Here is a 24262-nt window from a genome sequence, read left to right as displayed (position 1 = left end):
AATAACACAAACAAAAACAACTGCAGTTTTTAATATATATATATATATATATATATATATATATATATATATATATATATATATATATATATATATATATATATATATATATATATATATATATATATAAAAACTCATAGATACACAGTTACAAAAATTTATAGAAAGACACCAGTGGAAGACACCGAGAAGAAGTAACTGTAGTACTGACCCTCTGTAATTTTAGGTTTTAATGCCAAGATTTCTACTCCTTTTTTTGCCTTGAATGAATCAAATTTAAATCGTCTTTATAAAGTTTCTGAATACTGCTGTAGGCGTTTTCATGTACTACTCCCCTACTGTTAATACGTTCATGATCTCTTCTGGTGTTCAAAGAACCATTTCTCTCTTTTTGGGGTTTCATATTACAAGGACCTTTTAAAATGTTTTCCTTTTCTCTGCCATCCATGATATACTCTATTGTTAACGCCGTAGTGCCTACATATTCAAAATTCACATTCCACTTTTTTTTATCATTTATTTGAGGATGAAAGGCCAGTGTGTTCAATTAGTATTTTTGCAATTCTTCACAAAATAACAGCAGTTTTTCAAGTGCAATGTTGCTGTTTTATTTTATTTCAGGCATAAGAGTCTCACACTCTGCTGCAAGGTTAGATGTTGGCCTTGTCTTTATATTAAATATTTTTCTTACTGCTTCTATGCCTAGAGTAGTATATGTCCAGGTTTAGCTCATCTTCACCGCCATAAAAAAAATGAATAAAGACACACCACTGCTCTTATATATTTCTGAATGGCTGGAACGAAGTGCCCTCTCTTACAAAGTAGAATGCTCAAAGTGCATGGGACCAGAGTAGTAGGCAGGATACATTGGAACAATGAGGATAAATTTTAAGGTACTTTCATTCTTAGGAAAGCTGCTGATGATCCTGAAGTAGAAAGTAATACTGACAAAAGCCAGATGATCGTCCTTTAGAGAGTCCTCAGTCTAGAAGTGGAGCGGAATCTTGAAACTGGTTCAGTTCTGAAGTGTCCCATATCTTACTGTTTCTACACAGATTAACACAGTGTTTAAATTCACATATTTTATAAATACATATTCACAAATGAAATACCTGTAACAACATCTCGTATAATGGGGGTAGCAAATACACACAATTCTATGCATGTCAGCCACTCCTTCATGGTTACTAACCACCAAGGACTAGATTTTTCACTTTGTGCAACTTCTGCATCTCAGGGTGAAAACCCATCAAAGAGATCTACTTCATATCTTGGCACAAACCTAGCAATGCCCTTAGTTCAAAATGCCACTTTCTCGAATGACTTGATTGACCCTCGGGACCAGCTCCTTGTGATATTCCCACAATTTGGTGTCCACAATCAGCTCCTCTTTGGACAGATGGCCCTGTAAAGGTACCCGCACGTGTACGATCCTGCAGACATCAAAAGGCACCCTGTATTGGTTTCCAAAGCTCTTCAGAACGGAGTGCACCGACGTCTGCTCCACTTTACGGGGGTTAATTATGATCTTGGTAGGATTTGCAATATTTTTACGGTCTGGCTCTCTGTGGATGTGCTCCATGATATTTATTCCTGGTACTTGCCTCCACAGTGATAGATTGAACCTTCCACTATCATCAAACACGTTAAATGGATAGATGTGGTTCTCTACTAGGAATACGCCCGTGTCAGGCTGTTCCTTCTCTAACTCATCCATCATCACTTTCAGATTTGTGTGCTGGTAAGGTGCAATGATCTCATCAATGTCATTAAGAAGCAGGAACCTGGACTTGTACATGTTGCGATAAATACAGTCATTGAGAGTCGTGAGCTGGCCGAAATAGTGAATGTCCCCACCGTGCTCTTCAAACTTCCAGCCAAATGAAGGATTGAGGAAATCCGAGATCGGCCAAGCGATCACCTCCAAGGTGCCCTCATTTACGTAGTACTGCAGGACCTTCTCCAGCATGTGGCTGCAGCTGGTGTTGTAGATCACTACTCTCCCGATCCCCAGTATCTTGTACACCTCCATGGTCTGGATGAACTGCAAGACATTATTGTAGTCACCAAAGAGATTGGAGATGCAGACCGTCAAGTCTCGCTCAAAGCCATCATTACGCTGTTGCAGATTTTGAATTGGTATCGCATTCAAGTTATTTAGTAAAAACTCTTGTGTTCGAAGACAGACATGTGTGGCCTTACATGCATGGGACATTGTACAAAAAATATCTGCAGTTACAAATGCGAAGCCAAAATTGTCACTGTGCTGTTCTATCACAGCCTGGCTGATAAGGAGGAGGCCACTTTTGCAGTTAAAAATACAAAGAAGATTATTTGGCCCTTTTCTGTAAAACATGGTGATGATCCGAACGACTTGGATTCCTTTCCTTTCATCCAAGTAGGCGGACACCTGAAGATGTCTGGCACTTTCAATCTGAGAAATTGTGTCTTTGACCAAAATAAATTTGTCATCTGGTGGCACAGGACTTAAATATTGAGAGAACTGCCTTAAATTACATGGACCCAAGATGATGAAGAACAGAACCATACAAACTAAAATCGCAAGTGCATTCCTAAGGTCTCTTCCAGGCATTGTGAACTACCTGCAAAACAAAGAGGGAAGGATATTTGTATTGAGAATCATGTCAAAAAATTATGAAAAGTTATTTAATGTGATAAATGAATTAGTTCAATAATTCAGAACAATTTCACATATATGAAGTTCTGCAATCATCATCCAAAGATATGTACGTGTACAGTGGATGCAGAAAGTCTTCTCCATCTGCACACTTTATTGAATTCCAAATGAATACAATGGCCATTTTTGCTCATCAATCTACACTCAATAACCCACATTGACAAATTGAGGACATGTTTTTCTCCTTCCTAAAACTATTCAGATCCTTCATTCAGTACTTTATAGAAGCCCCATTGGCAGCAATTCCAGTTTTGAGACTTTTTGGGAGACTCTTTATAAGCCTTTGACGTCTGGATTTACAGTAGGCAGTCTATTCCATTCTTCCAGGCACATTCTCTGAAGCTCCCTTAGGCTGGATGGGAATTGTCTTTAAACTGCCATCCTCAGACTGGTTTGGAGACAAAGTCAGAGAGGAGAGACTGCGTTGGTTTGGACATGTGCAGAGGAGAGATGCTGGGTATAATGAGAGTAGGGTGCTAAGGATAGACCTGCCAGGTAAGAGGAGGAAGAGGAAGGCCTAAGAGAAGGTTTATGGATGTGGTGAATGTGACAGAGCAAGATGACGAGGGCAAGAAGATATGGAAGAAGATGATCCACTGTGGCAACCCCTAACGGGAACAGCTGAAAGAAGGAGAAGGCAGTAAGTGGTATAAAATACTTTATTTCTTCTCACTCAAAGTCCCTTAAAGTATTTCAAATGTCACTTAGATCAGCAAAAATGATCTTGGAATCCATCAATTAGCACCACATACGCTACTCTCTAAAAGCTTTGAGGTTCTTTACATATATCCCAAGTATTATTTATTTTTATTTAACAAATTAAAGTACTGCATACATTTCCACTTTAGCTTTTAGGATAGTCAGGAATTGGAGGAAGTGTGCCTCTCAGAAGAGCTATAAACCCAGGAATATAACATGAGGAATTGGACATTAAAGCTAAATTACTTGGGTACATTTCAGCTTCAAATTCTAAATTAGAATGTTAGATTTGATGTTTTGTTATGCAATTATTTAGTAAGTAAATTGGGTCCAATACAAAAGTGCTACAAGTTAACAGTAAGGTGAAGAAAGCTTGAACAAAATTCTGTAAGAACAACTAAGGTGTTTGCATGTTCTCCCCGTGTCTGTGTGGGTTTCCTCTCACAGTCCAAAGACATGCCGGTTAGGTGGATTGGCGATTCTAAATTGGCCCTACTGTGTGCTTGGTGTGTGGGTGTGTTTGTGTGTGTCCTGTGGTGGGTTGGCACCCTGCCCAGGATTGGTTCCTGCCTTGTGCCCTGTGTTGGCTGGGATTGGCTCCAGCAGACCCCCCGTGACCCTGTGTTCGTTTTCAGAGGGTTGGAAAATGGATGGATGGATGGACAACTAAGGTTAGAGAAGTTTTAGGGCCTTTTGACAAACTGGTATCCTACATAAATAAAAGAGTTCAGCATTGTAATGTTTATTGCAGAGAATTTATGAAACTATGGAAACGTAACATCAATGTACAATGTAGTAGGTAATAGTTAATTTTTAGTTTTTGAATGGGAAAGTGACCACATTAGAGAAGGACACTAAGAAATTGAAGGAGGTATTTAATATTAAAACACCAAGTAATATAATAAACCAAAATATTTTTACTGCTCAAGTAGGGAACAGGAAAGTGTGTCTGCCTGTTGGGTTCAGCTTTCAGTGGTGATCTGTAGGACAGGAAGACAATTGATGCCCCATACAGGTTGTCCCAATTTATTCTAGCCAGAATTGGGGGCAATCGGACCTCTCTGCTGATTGAATAAATGGAGCATAGGAGATTACATCGGTTTATTCAATAGTACAGATGAAGGCCTCATTTGAAGAAGGGGTTCCTTCCCATGACCATTCATTTTGTCATCAGATGCAAAGTCACTACAAACACATTTCTGTTGTTTGTATAGCAACTCCTAACATTGTAGCTTAGATATATGGACTTATGTTTTGGGGTCTAGGGGTGGAGTGGATAGTTAAAATTGTTCAGGTGAAACATAGTAATGTGGCAAACACTAATTGGGAAATGACACATCACTCTAACTTGGAATAGGTATTTAAAAATTAAGCAATCCAGCTTCCATCTTGCATACAACATCTCAGTCACTTGAAAGGAAAAAAAAAAAAAAAGCGGCAGAAATAAACAGAACACAACAGGAGTTACTAGAATCAACTAGCCAAGGATTCACAATGCTTATGAAATGGCAAATTTTTTTGTATATCTGATGGGATCCTAGTATAAGAACTACATCTACTGATACACTTTTCTTTTTTTATTCTAATGTAGGAGCTGTGCAGTACTTCAAATGTCCTTGGTGAGCCAAATCTGCTTGAAGTGCCGAGTACTTGGGCAACTGGAAGGGTATGGGAACACACTACCAACCCAGATGTGGCCAAGAGTTTGAAGGACCCACAGTTCATCTTTAGTTTGACCAAAATAGGGGTGGAGTGTTGTGGGGTACAAAATCTGTACATTTTTTTCTGTATTTTCATTATATTTTGCTCAAGACAACAACAAATGAACTAAATTCAGAATACATCAAAGCATATCCTCTTCACAGTTGTACGTCACTTTTAAAACAGCTGTTCCAAAAAAGAAAGGGACACATGCTGGTGCCTAGAGCTATTGATTAGTTTATAACCTAGGCATATGGAGCAACAAGTAGCTAAATTGGTTTACAGCCTGGGAAAGGAAGACATGCCAGTAGGTATTAAGCAACATCAAAAACGTTTTAATATTTGGGAAAACGGACAGTGAATTCATTCATCATGTTGACAGCCTGCCAATCAGAATATCTAACAATCACATTTTACAAAACCTCCCGGTAGAATTTTATGATAAATATGCCTCGTCCGAAGAAGGGAGAAGAGAACAAAGCAACGTCAACGTGCGTCCATTTCCATCTGAACGTTAGAAAAGCATCTAATGAACTACAAGTGCTCAATCATAAGTCACTTGTGACATTCATCCTTGTCATGTTTAACTTCTCATAAGCATTTTCTAAAAAGACTATTCTATTATATAGACTTTACTATCAATTCTATTTTCTATTATTCTTTATTCCACTGGTATTATTTTTATTTATGTAATAAATACCATGCTGCTTTTAACTTTCTGTGCTTCGTCTTAATGACTAGAGTAATTGAAGTAATAAGCTAGATTCCCTTGAGCTCCTGGTACAGCCAGAGATTCACCATTACCTCAGTGCTGCAAGGTTTATTAAGGCTAAGAAAGTGAGCGCCACCCAAAAGTAGGGAGCAAGACATAAAGTAAGGCATTCTTGGTTGATAAATAGTCAATATTCAAGGATGATGAGCCTTTGTATGTTTAAATGTATTCTTGGAGACCAAGAGTAATATTTAGGTCAGAGATATCTTTAAAACATTGTATGTTGTTTGTGCCAATAATAAGTGTCTTGAAGAGCTGAGAGAGTGACAGATTATGTTATTCCTAAGGCACTTGTGTGGTTTAAAGTGCTAGAGGTTGACCAGCTGTGTGTGTTATTCATTAGAACTTTAGAACACTCTAGACGAGAACAGGCCATTCAGCCCAACAAAGCTCATCAGTCCTATCCACTTGTTTCCTCCAAGAAAACATCAAGTCGAGTTGTGAAAGTCCCTAATGTCTTACTGTCTATCGTTCTTTGTGTAAAGAAAAACTTCCTAATGTTTGTGCGAAATTTACCCTTAACAAGTTTCCAACTGTGTCCCTGTGTTCTTGATGAACACATTTTAAAATACAAGTCTCGATCCACTGTACTAATTCCCTTCATAATTTTAAACACTTCAATCATGTCACCTCTTAATCTTCTTATGCTTAAACTGTAAAGGCTCAGCTCTTTTAATCTTTCCTCATAATTCAACCCCTGTAGTCCTAGAATCAGCCTAGTCGCTCTTCTCTGGACCTTCTCTAGTGCTGCTATGTCCGTTTTGTAGCCTGGTGACCAAACTGCACACAGTACTCAAGATGAGGCCTCACCAGTGCATTATACAGGTTGAGCATAACCTCCTTGGACTTGTGCTCCACATATCGTGCTATATAACCTAACATTTTGTTAGCCTTCTTAATGGCTACTGAACACTGTTGAGAAGTTGATAGCTTAGAGTCCACTATGACTCCTAAATCATTTTCATAAAGGTGGACTCTCGATTTTCCGACCGCCCATTGTGTATTCAAACCGAATATTTTTACTTCCTATGTGTAATACTTTACATTTACGGACATTAAATTTCATCTGCCACAAATCTGCCCAAGCCTGTCCGCTATCCAAGTCCTTCTGTAATGATATAATGGATTCCAAATTATCTGCTAATCCACCTATCTTGGTATAATCTGCAAACTTAACCAGTTTATTACTTATATTCCTATCTAAATCATTTATCATCTATACTAATAAAAGGCAAAGCCCTCACTCACTGACTGACTCACTCACTGACTCATCACTAATTCTCCAACTTCCCATGTGGGTGGAAGGCTGAAATTTGGCAGGTTCATTCCTTACAGCTTCCTTACAAAAGTTGGGCAGGTTTTATATCGAAATTCTACGCGTAATGGTCATAACTGGAAGCTGTTTTTCTCCATTTACTGTAATGGAGATAAGCTTGAACGCCGTGGGGGCGGAGTTTCGTGTGACATCATCACGCCTCCCACGTAATCACGCAGTACATAGAAAACCAGGAAGACCTCAAAAAAGCGCTGAAGAAAACATGCATTATATAATTGAGAAGGCAGCGAAACAATAAGAAGCGAGCAAGTGACATATACAACCATATTCATGAGTTCTGCTACTTCGGAAACAAAGCACGATGTAAACCTACACTTTAAGTTCATAGACAGGCTGCCGCTGGCATTTGTAATTTAGTGCCTGCCCATATAAGGCCGTCCGTCAGTGGCAATCCAATAGCAAACTGCCACGGGTAAATATTCACGGGTGAAGGACTGTGCTTATGCAGAGGAAGATGAGATGGTCAGGGTGGTGTTTGACACAAACTCAGCGAAACTGCGAGAGAAAGTTTTAAGTGCCAGGACTAAGGTAACATTAAATACAGCCATGGACATAGCACGAGATGGCACCAGCACAGCTGGGAACCTTCGATGCATGTACACCGAGTGGCTCACGTGAACTGGCGCAGTGCACAGATAAAAGCAACAGTTCCAAAGAGCTGAACAAAACCGAATTACACAATTGAAAAGGCAGCAAAAATATGAAGCGTCTGATAAGCATATTCATAAATCCAGCTACTGCGGAAACAAAGCACACGGTGGAAAAGTCAATGTCCGCTAAAGGAAGACAGTGTAAAAAAGACCCGTGCATGCAGTGTGTCAGGTCTCAGATAAAGAAGAAGACGAGCTGTTTATTGATGCAGTAAGAAACGAATCGATGAATGAAACCTGTCATCTTTACAACGATTGACAAACACGGAATGTAACTTGAACACAACACATCCTACAAATACGAACCTGATTGAAAGAAATAATGATAATCAAATCCTTGATGACAGCAACACTCAGTAACACTCACAAAACAAATACTGTATATTGACAGTCATGTTACGTTATTTTAAAATGTTCCCTTTTCTTTTCTAGCTTTTTAACACACTACTTCTCCGCGATATATATATATATATATATATATATATCCCGATCTACATACTGAATAATGGATACTTTATTAGCCATCAATGATTGTTTTGGTAAAGCCATACTCAGTGTATTCATTAGATGAGCGGTAAAAAGTAAGAGCGAGGGAGGATGACTTATTGAGGCATGCAGGCTGTAGTACGCGTCAACTCTATCTGAATTGCGCGATCACATTTGAAAAAATATATCTTTTCAAGTTCTATTTAGTCCATATGTGTCAAACTCAAGGGCGCAGGCCACATCCGCCCGGCGTGTAATTATATCCGCCCGAGATCATTTTATATACTGTATTATTGTTATTAATGGCCGGGTATATGAAGCGCTGGTAACACAATAAACTACAGATCCCATAATGCAGCGCTTCAGCTGCCTTGCCGAACACTTAATGCGTTAATCAAGTCTAGCTTATGATGCTGCAAGTTATTGCGAAGCTAGCTCACACGATGCTGAAGAAAAGTTGATTCTGAAAATAGAGCCTTTAAAACCGATGGGAGGCTGAGTATATGTTTACTGAACCCGTGTGTCTCATTTGTGGAGCTAATGTGGCTGTAATTACAGAATTTAATCTAAGACGGCACTATGAGACAAAACATCAGGGTAACCTGAAAGATGCAATGCAGAAGATACAGAAAGCAGAATAATTAAATAAGAATCTGACACTTCAGCGGACGTTTTACCGTGCACAATCACAAAGTGATTTCAAGTGAAGCTGCTTTTATGGGAGACACAAATGCACCAGTGCAACTTGCCCCTCTTTCCCTGTTGCCAAGTAATGTTAAACCAAGTCGTCACTACGGTGTTCCCAAATCGCACTTTGCTGATAAACTGAGTTGCACTGAGTTTGCACCTGGCGCTTTGGTGACTTTGAAGAACAAAAAAAGTCCGTCTACATGCGGCTCGAACCTTGTGCATGTTTGGTAGCACATATCTGTGTGAGAAGCTCTTCTCAGTGATAAAGACTAACAAAACAGCACACAGGAGTCGCCTCACTGATGAGCACCTGCAATCCATCCTGAGAATCTCCACAACACAGAACCTCACAGCCAAACAGAAACGAACCTGTGGCCAAAAAGATGCCAGGCGTCCAGCTCTAAAATGACATATGAGCAAAGACAACTGAATGATTTGATTTGTTATTGCTGAAAGGAACACATTTTATTTATATTTCCAGGTTTTGTTATGCAGCATGTTCATATTTGAATTTGTATAATTTTGACAGGATATATTTTTATGGAGAGCAAAATCTTTTGGGATATTTAAAATCTAAGTTTATTTTTTATATAAAATTACATAAGAGTAAAGAAATTTGAATGTTTGTTCTTTTAACGTTTACTTTATTTCTAACTTGTATAATTTAGACAGGATATATTTTTATGGAGAGCAAAATATTATAGTTATATAGTTATTTAAGGTTTGAGTTGATTTATTCCGGAATAATATTCTGTCAACTAAATAAAAATTCCTTCTATTTAAAATTTAAATGGAACTTGAACATATACAATAGTTGTGTGTGTGTGTATTATATATACTGCTCAAAAGAATTAAAGGACCACTTTTTAATCAGAGTATAGCATAAAGTCAATGAAACTTCTGGGATAATAATCTGGTCAGTTAAGTAGCAGAGGGGGTTGTTAATCAGTTTCAGCTGCTGTGGTGTTAATGAAATTAACAACAGATGCACTAGAGGGGCAACAATGAGATGACCCCCAAAACAGGAATGGTTTAACAGGTGGAGGCCACTGACTTTTTTCCCTCCTCATCTTTTCTGACTGTTTCTTCACTAGTTTTGCATTTGGATACAGTCAGTGTCACTACTGGTAGCACGGCGATACCTGGACCCTACAGAGGTTGCACAGGTAGTCCAACTTCTCCAGGATGGCACATCAATACGTGTCATTGCCAGAAGGTTTGCTGTGTCTCCTGCACAGTCTCAAGGGCATGGAGGAGATTCTAGGAGACAAGCAGTTACTCTAGGAGAGCTGGAGAGGGCCATAGAAGGTCCATACCCCATCAGCAGGACCAGTATCTGCTCCTTTGGGCAAGGAGAAACAGGATGAGCACTGCCAGAGCCCTACAAAATGACCTCCAGCAGGCCACTGGTGTGAATGTCTCTGACCAAACAACTAGAAAGACTTCATGAGGGTGACCCAAGGGCCCCATGTCCTCTAATGGGCCCTGAGCTCACTGCCCAGCAGCATGCAGCTCGATTGGCATTCGCCATAGAATACCAGAATTGGCAGATGCACCACTGGTGCCTGTGCTTTACACATGAGAGCAGGTTCACCCTGAGCACGTGACAGAAGTGAAAGGGTCTGGAGAAGCCATGGAGAACATTATGCTGCCTGTAACATCATTCAGCATGAGCAGTTTGGTGGTGGGTTAATGATTGTGTGGTGAGGCATATCCATGGAGGGTCACACAGACCGCTACAGGCTTGACAAAGGCACCTTGGCTGCCATTAGGTATCAGGATGAAATCCTTGGACCCATTGTCAGACCCTACGCTGGTACAGTGGCTCCTGGTGCACGACAATTCCTGGCCTCATGTGGTGAGAGTATGCAGGCAGTTCCTGGAGGATGAAGGAATTGATACCATTGACTGGCCACCACACTTTCCTGACCTAAATCCAATAGAACACCTCTGGGACATTATGTTTTGGTCCATCCAATGCCACCAGGTTACACCTCAGACTGTCCAGGAGCTCAGTGATGCCCTGGTCCAGATCTGGGAGGAGATCCCCCACAACACCATCTGTCATCTCATTAGAAGCATGCACCGATGTTGTCAGGCATGTATACAAGAACACAGGGGCCATACAAAGTGCTGCGTACAATTTGGAGTTGCTGCAATTCAATTTGGGCAAAATGGAGTAGCCTGCCACGTAATTTTTCACTCTGATTTTTGGGCGTCTTTGAATTCAGGGCTCTGTAGGTTGATCATTTTCATTTCCATCAAGCGATGTGGCATCCTTTCGTTCCTAACACATTACCCAGTCTATATCAGTATAGATATCCAGGAGGATTTCTTTTTCCCCATTGAGATCTGATGTGTTTTCAAAGTGTTCCTTTAATTTTTTTGAGCAGTTTATATATATATATATATATATATATATATATATATATATATATATATATATATATATATATATATATATATATATATATATATATATTTATTATGTATGCCAGCAACCCTCATGACAATGACAAAACAATTACATTGTCAATCATGTTACATTAGTATTAAAATGTTTCCTTTTCCTTTTACTTCTCCGCTGCCAAGTGCAGATAGAGAGAGAGAGAGAGGTGTATTACAACAACACTCATATCAATGACAAAACAATTACATTAACAATCAAGTTATTTTTAGCATTTTTCCTTTTCTTTTTCATAACTTCTTTAACACGCTACTTCTCCGCTGCGAAGCGCAGGTATTCTGCTAGTCTATACTAATAAAAGGCAAAGCCCTCACTGACTCACTGACTGACTCATCACTAATTCTCCAACTTTGTGTGGGTGTGTTGTGATGTGGGATTTTACATATAACTTGATGAACGTTTTGTATGTCTTTATTTATAATTTAGGCAAACCAAGTGGTGAGAGGTATTCGTGTTTACACCCCCCCTTTTTATGACTGTCTCTTTGTAGTTTTATGACAGGCTTTGGGGGATGTGTCCTAAACCAGTTTGACGAGTATTTCTCTGCTAAAGTTTTTGTCTCATTCCCCATACAAAGCCAGGTTAGCTTAACATATGGTCTTGGGGTTGGGGATTGAGGTGTTAAATGTTCTATTTCTCTCATTGGTCTAAGATATGGCTGTTTGGAATTGGCTTGTCTCAGAGGCCTTTAAGTACCATGATGTCATATTGGTTCTAGGAATTGGAGAGAACATCTATAAATGTACTTGCTCAACCACATTCTCTCTCTCTAACCAACATATGATGAAGACAACACAATGAAGAGCACAGCTCAGTAGCCATATTGAACAGACATGTGGCTGAAAGCTGAGCACCAATGATGCCTTAACTAGAGACATTTTAAGTAACTGCAAGTCTGTGTGCCACCTGAATTACACACCACCATTTAATCAGGTTGTATGGTTGCCAATATTCAAATGTACTTTGCATTTTGTTATTATTTATGAATATTATCAGTAATACATTATTTTATGTGTAACTTAACTCCTGCTTGTCTTTTTACTACATCTAATTGCCTGAGGTTATAGATGTAGAAGGGAAGGTGGGGATAAGTTATATACAGTGGTAAGTCTGTGAGAATAGGCATTCTAAGGCTACATATTAATAATACAATAGGGAAAGTAGAGCAATATATATTACTCTACCAACATAAAACAGGGTGGAAGGCTGAAATTTGGCAGGCTCATTCCTTACAGCTTACTTACAAAAAGTTAAGCAGGTTTCATTTCGAAATTCTACACGCAACAGTCAACAACGTCCTCCATGTTGAACTTTCTTATTTATGGCCCCATCTTCACGAAATTTGGTAGGCAGCTTCCCTGCGCTAACCAAAACCAATGTACGTACTTATTTCAGTGGTATGACACCACTTTTTGCCACCATATTGAACTTTCCAACGTCACTTCCCATGTAGGTAGAAGGCTGAAATTTGGTACTTATTTCGGTGGTATGATGCCACTGTCGGCCGCCATATTGAACTTTTCAACAGTCTTTGTTACTTATGGGCCCATCTTCAAGAAATTTGATATGCGGGTTCTCAGCGCTAACTGAATCCTACTTACATACATATATACGTTCATAGCCTGCAGCTCGGTCACCGTGTGAGGCGGCGTTGGGTCCCTCATCCAAACGCCTCCCATGTTGTTGGCTGCCTGCCTATATAAGGCCGTCCGTCGCTACAGTCTCTACATTAAACTTGCCGCCACGGGATTCACATCTCCCTGCTGATAACTACAGCCTTTTTATTTAATCCACGGCTTCTCCGCTGTTTTATTGTTCATTTATTACGATTATAGTTATTGTATAGGTATTTTAGACTTACTTTAAATTGTTCATGTACCCATTTCCTTTATCATTCCAACCATACCCGCATTAACATGTCTATCGAGGTGATCACCATCGATCAAAGAACTGTCACTTACCAAGTGGTTTCCATGCCGGAGATGGCACCTGCCTTTTCCATTCTCCGTGTTACATATTGCACGGCCATATCAGGCTAACTCTTGATATCCGGAGGAACTTTGTGTCTTATGTATTGAATGACTGGGACAGGTTCAAGGTGTGGACTGATGACGTACAGGAGATAATTGGACTACACAGGAGCACTAGAAGAGTGAAATGCTTAAGCCCTTCACCTATGGTTCTGCTTGTGAGTTGATGGCTACTGCTGAATTGTTCGGTTGTCACTTTCAAGTGTACCGAAATGGCCAAATATTTTACACCTTTGGACAACCGCCAATGCCTCTTCACCATCTTAGATTCACAGGTGACAATTTCAGTAGTGGACACTTTGATGCTTATGAATGTTTAAACTCTCAAAAGCTGGATGTGAAGTTATCAATGAAACCGGTTGTATGCTTACAGCGCTTGACAGATGGTGAATGTCACTTCAACACGAGTCCTACAAATACTGTCGTAATTGAAACAAACCATGAAACTCAAACCAATTATGACAACAGCAATCCAAGCTGTGAGATTTGAAACAAGATTACTGTTCACATGGCCGACTGTACGTTACATGCTGAAGAGTAAGCTCAGCGCACAGCTTGGTCATATTACAACCAGAGGGCCGAACTGACAACATGGCATGAAAAGAGATCCTTAAATTATTGGGATATTTTCCCTCAGTTTAAAAAGGTTTAAATTTCTTCTTAATAAAACTTTTAAGGCAGTACTTTGCCGCTGCTAAGCGCGGGTATTTTGCTAGTATATATTAAAAATAGCAGCGGCCCTAGCACTGACCCCTGCTGGGCACCAGTCTTAACATCGGCCAGTTCTGATGAGGTTCCTCGCACCATCACCCTCTGCTTCCTGTGTCTGAGCCAATTCTGCACCCATCTAAAAACCATCACCCTGAACTCCCAATTCTTTTAACTTGATGCCCAACCTCTCATGATGCACCTTATCAAATACTTTCTGAACGTCAAGATAAATAATATCATAAGCTCCACTTTGATGTATCCTTTTGTTGCCTCCTCATAAAATTCCAACATGTTAGTAAAACACGACCTCCCTCTTCTGACCCCATGCTGACTGTTCCTCCTGTCCTTGCCATGTGTTGCTCAATCTTATCCTTAATTCCTTCCATTAATTTTCCTGTGATGCTTGTTAAGCTTACTGGCCTATAGTTGCTTGGATCTGCCCTGTCACCCTTTTTATATAATGGGATGATATTTGCCATTTTCCAGTCCTTTGGAATCTCTCCAGTGCACAGTGACTTCCTAAAATATGTGTCAAGGGTTTATATATGTACTCACTAGCCTCCTTAAGAACACGAGGATAAATATTATCTGGGCCTGGTGATTTGTTTGATTTCATCTTATTTAATCTGAGCAGCACTTCTCCTCTACAATTTCCAAATCCCTCAGTACCTCCTTAGTAGTCACTGTTACTGATCTGAGGTTATCCACTTGCTCACTTGTGAACACCTCAGAGAAATGTAAGTTTAGGGCATCTGCTATTTCATTGTCTGTATCTTTTAATTCCCTTTACTATTCCTGATGAACTTGACCTCCTCCTTAACTGTTCTTTTACTACTAAAATACTGAAAGAATCTCTTGGGGTCTTCTTTCATCTTATCTGCTATATTCCTCTCCAACTGTCTTTTAGCCTCTCTGATATCCTTCTTAATGGTTGCCCTCATGTTCTCATATGCTCTACGATTCTCTTTGCAGTCATTAGTCTTATATGCCTTATACAGCAGTTTTTTCCTTTGCAACTTCTTTTTTAAATCTTTATTAATCCATCGTGGAGTTTTTTAGTTTCCTATTAATTCCAAATTTAGGTATGTATCTGTCCTGCATTACATTTTTTAAACCTGTTCCACTGCTCCTCGACTGTCTCCACATTTAAAAGCTTATCCCAGTCTATCCTACTTAGACTTTGTCGCATCTGCTCAAAATTAGCCCTACTAAAGTTCAACTTAACAATTTTAGTCTTTGCATCTGTACTCTTACAAAATACTGAGAATTGTATTACATTATGGTCACTTGACCCTAGTGGTTCAATCACCTCTACACCCTCAATTCTATCCTGATTATTACAGAATACTAAATCCAGACAGGCTTCACCCCTGTTGGTGCTTTAACATGCTGTGTTAAAAAACAGTCACTGATTACTTCTAAAAACTCCTGCTCTTGTGCTCCTCCATCTGCAAGGTTATCCCAGTTAATATTTGGATAATTAAAGTCCCCATGACTATAATATCCCCTGTAAACTTGCCTTTTTGATATTACTAAAAGATGTGTGTTGAAATTACTGTCTGAATTGGGTGGTCTATAACACACTCCTAAAATAAGACCTCTTTCCCTAATATTTTCCAGGTGAAGCCACACGTCCTCACTAAGATGGGGCTCATCATCCAACTGAAGATGACTTACATTTAAATCCTGTTTGGCATAAACATCAACCCCACCTCCTTTTCTGTTCTGTCTATCCTTCCTAAAAATGTGTATCCCTCTATGTTACACTCATCCCCATCTTTGTTATTTAGCCAGGTTTCCGTTATTGCTATAATATCATAATTATGCTCTGCTACATACAACTCCAACTCACTTACCTTATTTTGATACTTCTAGCATTAAGGCAAGCTATTTTTAATGTGTTAATCCTTCTACATTTACGTGTTTGCTTAAAATTTACATTACTATGCATTTTTATTTCTACACCATTGTTTGTTCTTCCATGTATAGATCTAAATCTGGCGTGTCCTAAACTCCCTGCCCCCCATTCCCTAGTTTAAACAATCCTCGACTAGCCTACACATACGCCTCCCCAATACATTGGTGCCCCTCCGGTTCAGATGTAACCCGTCACGGGAACAGGTCCCATCTGTTCCAAAAGGAGTCCCAATGCCCCATAAACCTATACCCTTCTACCCTGCACCATGATCTGAGCCACGCATTAAGCCTTCTGATTTCCTCAATCTTACCTGGACTGGCGCGTGGCACAGGCAGGAGAAGACTACCTTGTCAGTTCTGTTCCTCAGCTTGGTACCCAACTCTTTGAATTTGGATCGCAGAACCGACAGGGCACTGTTGCTCAATCCCTGGCGTACGCAAGTTCTCCGCTCGGGTTTTGTAAACTGGTAACACCCAGCGTCAAAGCAGTGCTACTTTTCCTGTGTGGTTTCCCTTTAATTTTTTACTTTCACAACTTTGACGCAGCTTTATCAAATACACTGAAATTAACCACACATCATTTATTAGTTTAAGGCATTTGATTGTTATCAACTGGTATCCATGTAATGTGATGCACAGAATAGCCAAAGTATTCCAAATACTATACCTGCTTTAGCGTGGTCACTGTCTGTGCACCACTCAGAGTAACCCACTATATCCGAGTTTGGTATCACAGCTCTACAGCAGCGGTTCGGAAAGCTCTACTGCTGATTGTGTCAAGAGCAGGGAGAAATATCAGGGTATAGCTTCTAGCACACGCTGCCTCAGACATGCACACAGTCCACTTATTTTGGGCACTGTGCTAATTTCTGAACTTGAACTTTCAAGCTTCTCCGTCACTCGATCAACTTCCTTTCAGGGCTGTGGAGTAAATTTTGGGTACCTGGAGTCAGGGTCGGAGTCAGCAAAAATGCACCGACTCCGACTCCTAAAATTTAAATTGTAATGAAAGAAAAAAACAAAAAAACAAAAAAACAGCAAGCTCAAATATCCCAATTCACAAACAATAGTCAAAATTTAGTACTTTGCTGATGTAAGAATAAAGCCCAGTGCATAGTTGTGTTACTACTAGCGCGAAGTTCAACTGAGCTATTATACCATCGGACGTTCACATATTGTAATCTGGATTAAGTACATTACAAAAACTGTTTTCATTTTATTTCAGATATAATGTATTTAACAAGTTAATATGAGTGTAAACAACTGTAATGATGTAGGTGGAGGTGTGTGCCATGGCCTGATGTGTGTTCAGGGGTTCTTGTCTTTTGTTTAAACTGGCCAATATGGTAGAGATTCCGCTTCCTAGCCAGAAGTTCTGTGGTTAAATGATGTGTATGTTGCCAACCTTCAATCAACATGGAAAAGACATTAGCATATTAAATACAGAGGAGTCCGAGTCAGAGTCAGAAGTACTGGAAACTAAAGAGTCAGAGTCGAAGGATTTATCTACCGACTCCACAGCCCTGCTTCCTTTTGTTGTTTATATATTCGCTGAAGTTCTTCTTTTTCCCCCTGTGCTTTTGCCATTGTCTTTTCACAGAACACAAACGATAAGGTGCTATTTAAATTGATTTGAATATTCAAAGAAATATAATTCTGGGAGGAGTCTGGGTGGGGCAGCAGGCATGTGCACGCTGCCTGAAATTTATGGAGCAGAACAACGTGGAAGCTGGCGTTCACACAGATTTATGCATCTGGATTTTTTTTGTGCATATGGACATTTCTGCTTTTGTCCATACGCCATGTTTTAGTGTAAATTCGACGCACGGCGTCATGCTGCCATCTACCACATGGGGGATAAACATATTCCATAATAGAAGCCTTCCACCACTGCTCCATTGTTTTGTCCCCCTGTGCCATACCCATCCAGTCCATGGATGAATAGTGAAGTCAAACAGGGAAAGGGACAAAGCCTTTAAAATTAGGAAACACCTCAGCTGCCAGAGCGAACCTCAAGAAAGGCATCAAGTCTCCTAAACTAATATACAAACGATGGATTGAGGAGGACTTTGACAGCAACTTATACTCACAGCGGATGTGACAAGGCATCCGATTAATCACGGATTACAAAAAGAAAAATATGACGTACAAGACACACTGGCCAATAACAATGCCAACCTAGCCAAGGACAATAACCAGCCTCCAGTTGGCTTTGAGCTGACCGGAGACTCACAACCTTTGGTCATACACATACATGATGTGCGGCGGGAACTCGAAAACATCAGTACAAGGAAGGCAGCAGGTCCTGATAATGTGCAAGGACGTGTGTTCCAGGCCTGTGCTGACCAAGTAGCGGAGGTATTTACACACATATTCAACCTCTCTCTCTCTCCCCTCAGGTGTAGTCCTCGTGTGCCTGAAATCCACAACCATTGTACCTGTTCCCCAAAAAACCAAGGATAACCAGTCTTAATGACTATCGACCAGTCGCTCTCACCCCGTCATTGCAAAGTGCTTTGAACGACTGGTAATCACCCACATCAAAGCCTCCATCCCAGCTGATCTAGACCAACACCAGTTTGCCTATCGGTCAAACAGATCAAATGAGGAAGCCATCTGTGTGGCTCTACATGCTGCTCTCTCGCACCTGGAAAAGCCCAACACCTATGTTAGGATGCTCTTCATTGACTACAGCTCTGCATTTAATACCATCATACCTCACCAGCTGATCCAAAAACTCTATGCACTAGGACTTGCTCCGTCCATATGCAACTGGTTACTGGATTTTCTCACCAATCGCCCCCAGTCTGAGCACTGGTGTGCCGCAAAGATGTGTACTAAGTCCCCTTCTCTATGCATTCTTCACTCATGACTGTCAACTCATCCACCAAACAAACACTATTGTTAAATTTGTGGATGATACAACTGCCATTGGGCTTGTAACAGACAACAGTGAAGCTGCATATAGGGAAGAGGTTCAGAATCTGACAGAATGGTGCAACACCAACAAGCTGGTCTTAAATACCAAAAAGACCAAAAGAAGTTATTCTGGAATTTAGGACCACTAAAAAGACCAATCACAGTCCGATAATCGATGCAGATGCTGTGGAAAGAGTTTCCAGCTTTAAATTTCTAGAAGTCACCATCTCAGGAGGACCTGTCCTGGGCTGACAACAACTTGGCTATAACAGGCAAACCACAACGACGCCTCCGTTTTCTCAGGAAGCTAAAGACAGTTGACCTCCCCCAGAAGCTGCTGCTTAATTTCTATAGACGCACCATAGAGAGAGAACATCTTAACGAACTGCATGATGGCCTGCAGGTACAACAGCTGCACCAAGGCTGCTAAAGAAGCCCTGCAGCGGGTCGTAAAAAAACAGCAGAGGCCATTATTGGGACTGAACTGCCATCACTCGAACTCTCGTATAAAACTCGCCACGTGTGAGAAGGGCCAAAAATATTCTCAAGGACAAAACTCATCCTGGAAATTCTTTGTTTGAGCTCCTCCGGTCAGGAAGACGCTTTAGGTCAATCCGTGGACACACAGACAGACTAACAAAGAGCTTTTCCACCCCATTTGCCATAAACTTTCTGAACTCTGAATCTCCTCAGTCTGAGATGATTTTTAACTGAACATGTGCAATAAGCTATATTGGTAATAATGTGCAATATACTAATGTAATACAATATAGAATTTAGTGTTCATTAACAGGTGCAATAACAATGTATGCTGCTATACTTAATAATTTGCTCTGGTTACTTGATCACTTAACACTGTATACAACATATTTGGAATTATTTGACTTTTCTTTAAATGCACCTCGGGGCTGTCACAGAAAGTCATTTCATTGTGTTACACAATGACAATAAAGTGCTTGAATTTGAACTTGCTATACTTCCATTCCAGCAAGAGTCTCCCTATACTAGCGTGAAGGATAATGGATAATCCTGCCTGGCACTTACAACATTTTACACATACACATTTATACAGCTAAGTCCATAAGTATACAAAAAGTGACAATTTTCATAAATTTGACTGTGTGCCATCAAAATGGATTTGAAATGAAACAATCAAGATGTGACCGAAGTGTAGACTTGCACTTTTAATTTAAGGTGTTTAACAAACACACATTGTATGAACTTTTTAGAAAAGACATACACGGTCCTCATATATTATATAACATTAAGCCAATTACATTAACGGGCGCAAGACCAGTAGTGCATAAACATTAGTAGGAACAGTCAATATTAAATGGCAAGGGACCTTGTATGTGGCTGTAATATGTGTCACTGTATTGTGTGCCTTTAATGTTCTCTCTCAGTAATACTGGTTTGTATTTCTGTAAAATGCCTGTAATTTTGTCCGACAGTAATACAGTGGAACTTCGGTTCACGACCATAAAATTCGTTCCAAAACTCTGGTTGTAACCCGATTTGGTCGTGAACTGAAGTAATTTCCCCCCATAAGACTATATGTAAATACAATTAATCCGTTCCAGACCATATGAACTGTATGTAAATATATATTTTTTTTAAGTTTTTAAGCACAAATATAGTTAATTAAACCATAGAATGCACTGCGTTATAGTAAACTAAATGTAAAAACATTGAATAACACTAAGAAAACCTTGAACAACAGAGAAAACTAACACTGCAAGAATTTGCGCTATAGCCTTCGACCAGCCTCGCTAAAAACACTTTTTTTTTTAAATGAGTTTTAAGCACGGGGAAAAAAAATGAACATTTGAAAAATCCGTAATTTAATAAACAACCAAGAAAAAGTAACATTGCAACAATGTGTGTTTGTGTGCGTCTCTGTCGCGGGCCTGCGTGTGTGTCTGTCTCTCACGTGTGTGCCTCCGTGTCTGTGTCGGTATGTCTGTCGTGACCATGTGTGTGTGCGTGCGTGCGTGTGTCTCTTGCTCTCTATATGCACAGGAAGAGACTGAACACGTGCCGTGTGGCCCCACGCATGCACACTTCACCAGAAGACACACACACACACAACCTGATTACCCAGTGGCTTCGCTTACTGAGTGCAAGAGGGAGGGGAAAAAAAAAAAAATGTAGTATGTAAATTAATTATTAAAAACTGAAAAACATTAACATGTAAGAAGTAAAGATACTTTGAGCAGTACTGGAGTCCTTTCAGGTAAAGTACATTTTAAAGGCACAATAACACAACAGGTAAGTAACACTAACAGGAGCTTAAATGTATTTGGATCATCTCTCAGTAGCAGATCCCTTGTGAAAGGCGCTACACGACAGCTGTGGTATAGAAATTACATTTTCTATGCGATCCTGCAAATTTCTGCCAGACAACCTTGCACTACATGCATGTGATTTAAAAGAAAGATTATTCTGAGAAAATGTGGACGCTGCCCTTCCGTGCTTAGCGGGCAGAAGGTCCAAACAATTCCCAAGTCCAAAACTTAACATGAAGAGGTCGGTACGTCTTCTTAGATGTAAACACTCCATCGTCTTAAAAGAATTCATCACAAAAGTAACCTTGAATGTTGTGGGGTTTTAGTGACCTGAACTCACCTTAAGGGACAGTAAGTAGTTGTGAAGCGCAATTTACAAAGAGTTTTGCTTTGATGGCACCGATCACACTCATTCGCAAAGATTTACAGTCTCCCAGGAGCCGAGGGGGACTCGAAGTGTCAAACAGTGCGAGAAGAGAGGACGCTGCCCGAAACTGCGAAGCTCTCAACCCGGCGGAGCAGGCCGACATTCCGCGCATCCCATCGTCCACATTGTTCTCAGGACCCCTTGACGCGGAAGGCGGTGTCATCTTCACATTGTTTACAGTTCACCGTAGTTATAAAGTAGAAAGACGCAAAGCTGTTTTCCTCATCTCTTCTACTATCAAGTAAAAAAAAAAAAAAAGATATAATGTGGCAGTTTCCGCGACAGTCACGTGCGCGAATAAATAAAACTTCTGTCAGAACGCACCTGCCGACGGACGGCTCAGCGCTGGAGTCCAGAGAAGAGGGCTGGGAGAGGGTGATGCAGGGTGCACTTCTATAGGATACGATCAGCGTGCTTGTGTTTACTTCTTTTAAATATTAGTAAAATAACTCTCACACAAATTACAATTCGTAAAGATGACATAAAAATGGTGTCCATAAACGAAGCGATTAGTTCCTGCATTATATGGTCTGTGGTCATACGCAATTTCCGTTTTGCATGGTCTTACGTAATTTCCATTTCAAACACGAAAAGAACTTTTTACATATACAAGTGGTGTGAAAAACTATTTGCCCCCTTCCTGATTTCGATTTCTTATTCTTTCACATGTTTGTCACACAAAATGTTTCTGATCAACACACACATTTAACCATTAGTCAAATATAACACAAGTAAACACAAAATGCAAAAAGGTTTTTATTATTTAGGGAGAAAAAAAAATCCAAACCTACATGGCCCTGTGTGAAAAAGTAATTGCCCCCTTGTTCAAAAATAACCTAACTGTGGTTTATCACACCTGAGTTCAATTTCCTGATTACTGCCACACCTGTTTCAATCAAGAAATCACTTAAATAGGAGCTGCCTGACACAGAAGTAGACCAAAAGCACCTCAAAAGCTAGACATCATGCCAAGATCCAAAGAAATTCAGGAACAAATGAGAACAGAAGTAATTGAGATCTATCAGTCTGGTAAAGGTTATAAAGCCATCTCTAAAGCTTTGGGACTCCAGCGAACCACAGTGAGAGCCATTATCCACAAATGGCAAAAACATGGAACAGTGGTGAACCTTCCCAGGAGTGGCGGCCAACCAAAATTACCCCAAGAGCGCAGAGACGCGACTCATCCGAGAGGTCACAAAGACCCCAGGACAACGTCTAAAGAACTGCAGGCCTCACTTGCCTCAATTAAGGTCAGTGTTCACGACTCCACCATAAGAAAGAGACTGGGCAAAAACGGCCTGCATGGCAGATTTCCAAGACGCAAACCAAAAGAACATTAGGGCTCGTCTCAATTTTGCTAAGAAACATCTCAATGATTGCCAAGACTTTTGGGAAAATACCTTGTGGACTGATGAGACAAAAGTTGAACTTTTTGGAAGGCAAATGTCCCGTTACATCTGGCGTAAAAGGAACACAGCATTTCAGAAAAAGAACATCACACCAACAGTAAAATATGGTGGTGGTAGTGTGATGGTCTGGGGTTGTTTTGCTGCTTCAGGACCTGGAAGGCTTGCTGTGATAGATGGAACCATGAATTCTACTGTCTAGCAAAAAAATCCTGAAGGAGAATGTCCGGCCATCTGTTCGTCAACTCAAGCTGAAGCGATCTTGGGTGCTGCAACAGGACAATGACCCAAAACACACCAGCAAATCCACCTCTGAATGGCTGAAGAAAAACAAAATGAAGACTTTGGAGTGGCCTAGTCAAAGTCCTGACCTGAATCCAATTGAGATGCTATGGCATGACCTTAAAAGGCGGTTCATGCTAGAAAACCCTCAAATAAAGCTGAATTACAACAATTCTGCAAAGATGAGTGGGCCAAAATTCCTCCAGAGCGCTGTAAAAGACTCATTGCAAGTTATCGCAAGCGCTTGATTGCAGTTATTGCTGCTAAGGGTGGCACAACCAGTTATTAGGTTCAGGGGGCAATTACTTTTTCACACAGGGCCATGTAGGTTTGGATTTTTTCTCCCAAAATAATAAAACCATCATTTAAAAACTGCATTTTGTGTTTACTTGTGTTATATTTGACTAATGGTTAAATGTGTTTGATGATCAGAAACATTTTGTGTGACAAACATGCAAAAGAATAAGAAATCAGGAAGGGGGCAAAGAGTTTTTCACACCACTGTATATTATATGGCATTCGTAGTCTGAATCACAATCTGATTTTATAGGTGGTTACCTATCAAGTAACGCTTGTGGTTGGTCTGCAAGCCGGCAAACATCCACCATGGTGCCCTTTTTCAGTTGCGAGACGTTTGCTGGCTTGCAGACCAACCAGAAGCGTTACCTGTTAGGTAACCACCTATAAAATCAGATTGTGATTCAGACTACGAATGCCATGAATGTAACTACCCCAATCTACATACTGTCAAATAAACGAACCACACGCCATGACGCAACCCAAGAG

At 40.2% G+C, this 24262-nt stretch overlaps 1 protein-coding gene across 4 annotated transcripts in view; it reads right to left on the bottom strand.

Moving 5' to 3' along the window:
- Positions 1 to 790: 790 nt before the first annotated feature.
- Positions 791 to 24262, bottom strand: part of LOC120536100 — a 35659-nt gene continuing 12187 nt past the window's right edge. For 3 of the 4 annotated variants that reach the window (XM_039764472.1, XM_039764475.1, XM_039764473.1), the window contains exon 2: positions 791 to 2603. In XM_039764472.1, coding sequence (XP_039620406.1) covers positions 1295 to 2593 — 1299 coding nt within the window. In that variant the 5' untranslated portion in view covers positions 2594 to 2603 and the 3' untranslated portion in view covers positions 791 to 1294. Of the gene's footprint in view, positions 2606 to 5175; positions 5183 to 18536; positions 18549 to 24262 lie in introns of those variants that run through there. The other variant, XM_039764474.1, reaches the window with a different exon arrangement.

The sequence above is a fragment of the Polypterus senegalus genome, chromosome 9, assembly GCF_016835505.1.
Source record: "Polypterus senegalus isolate Bchr_013 chromosome 9, ASM1683550v1, whole genome shotgun sequence".
Lineage (NCBI taxonomy): Eukaryota > Metazoa > Chordata > Cladistia > Polypteriformes > Polypteridae > Polypterus > Polypterus senegalus.
Note: the sequence above shows the minus strand (reverse complement) of the source record. Positions and strands in the feature narration are given on the sequence as shown.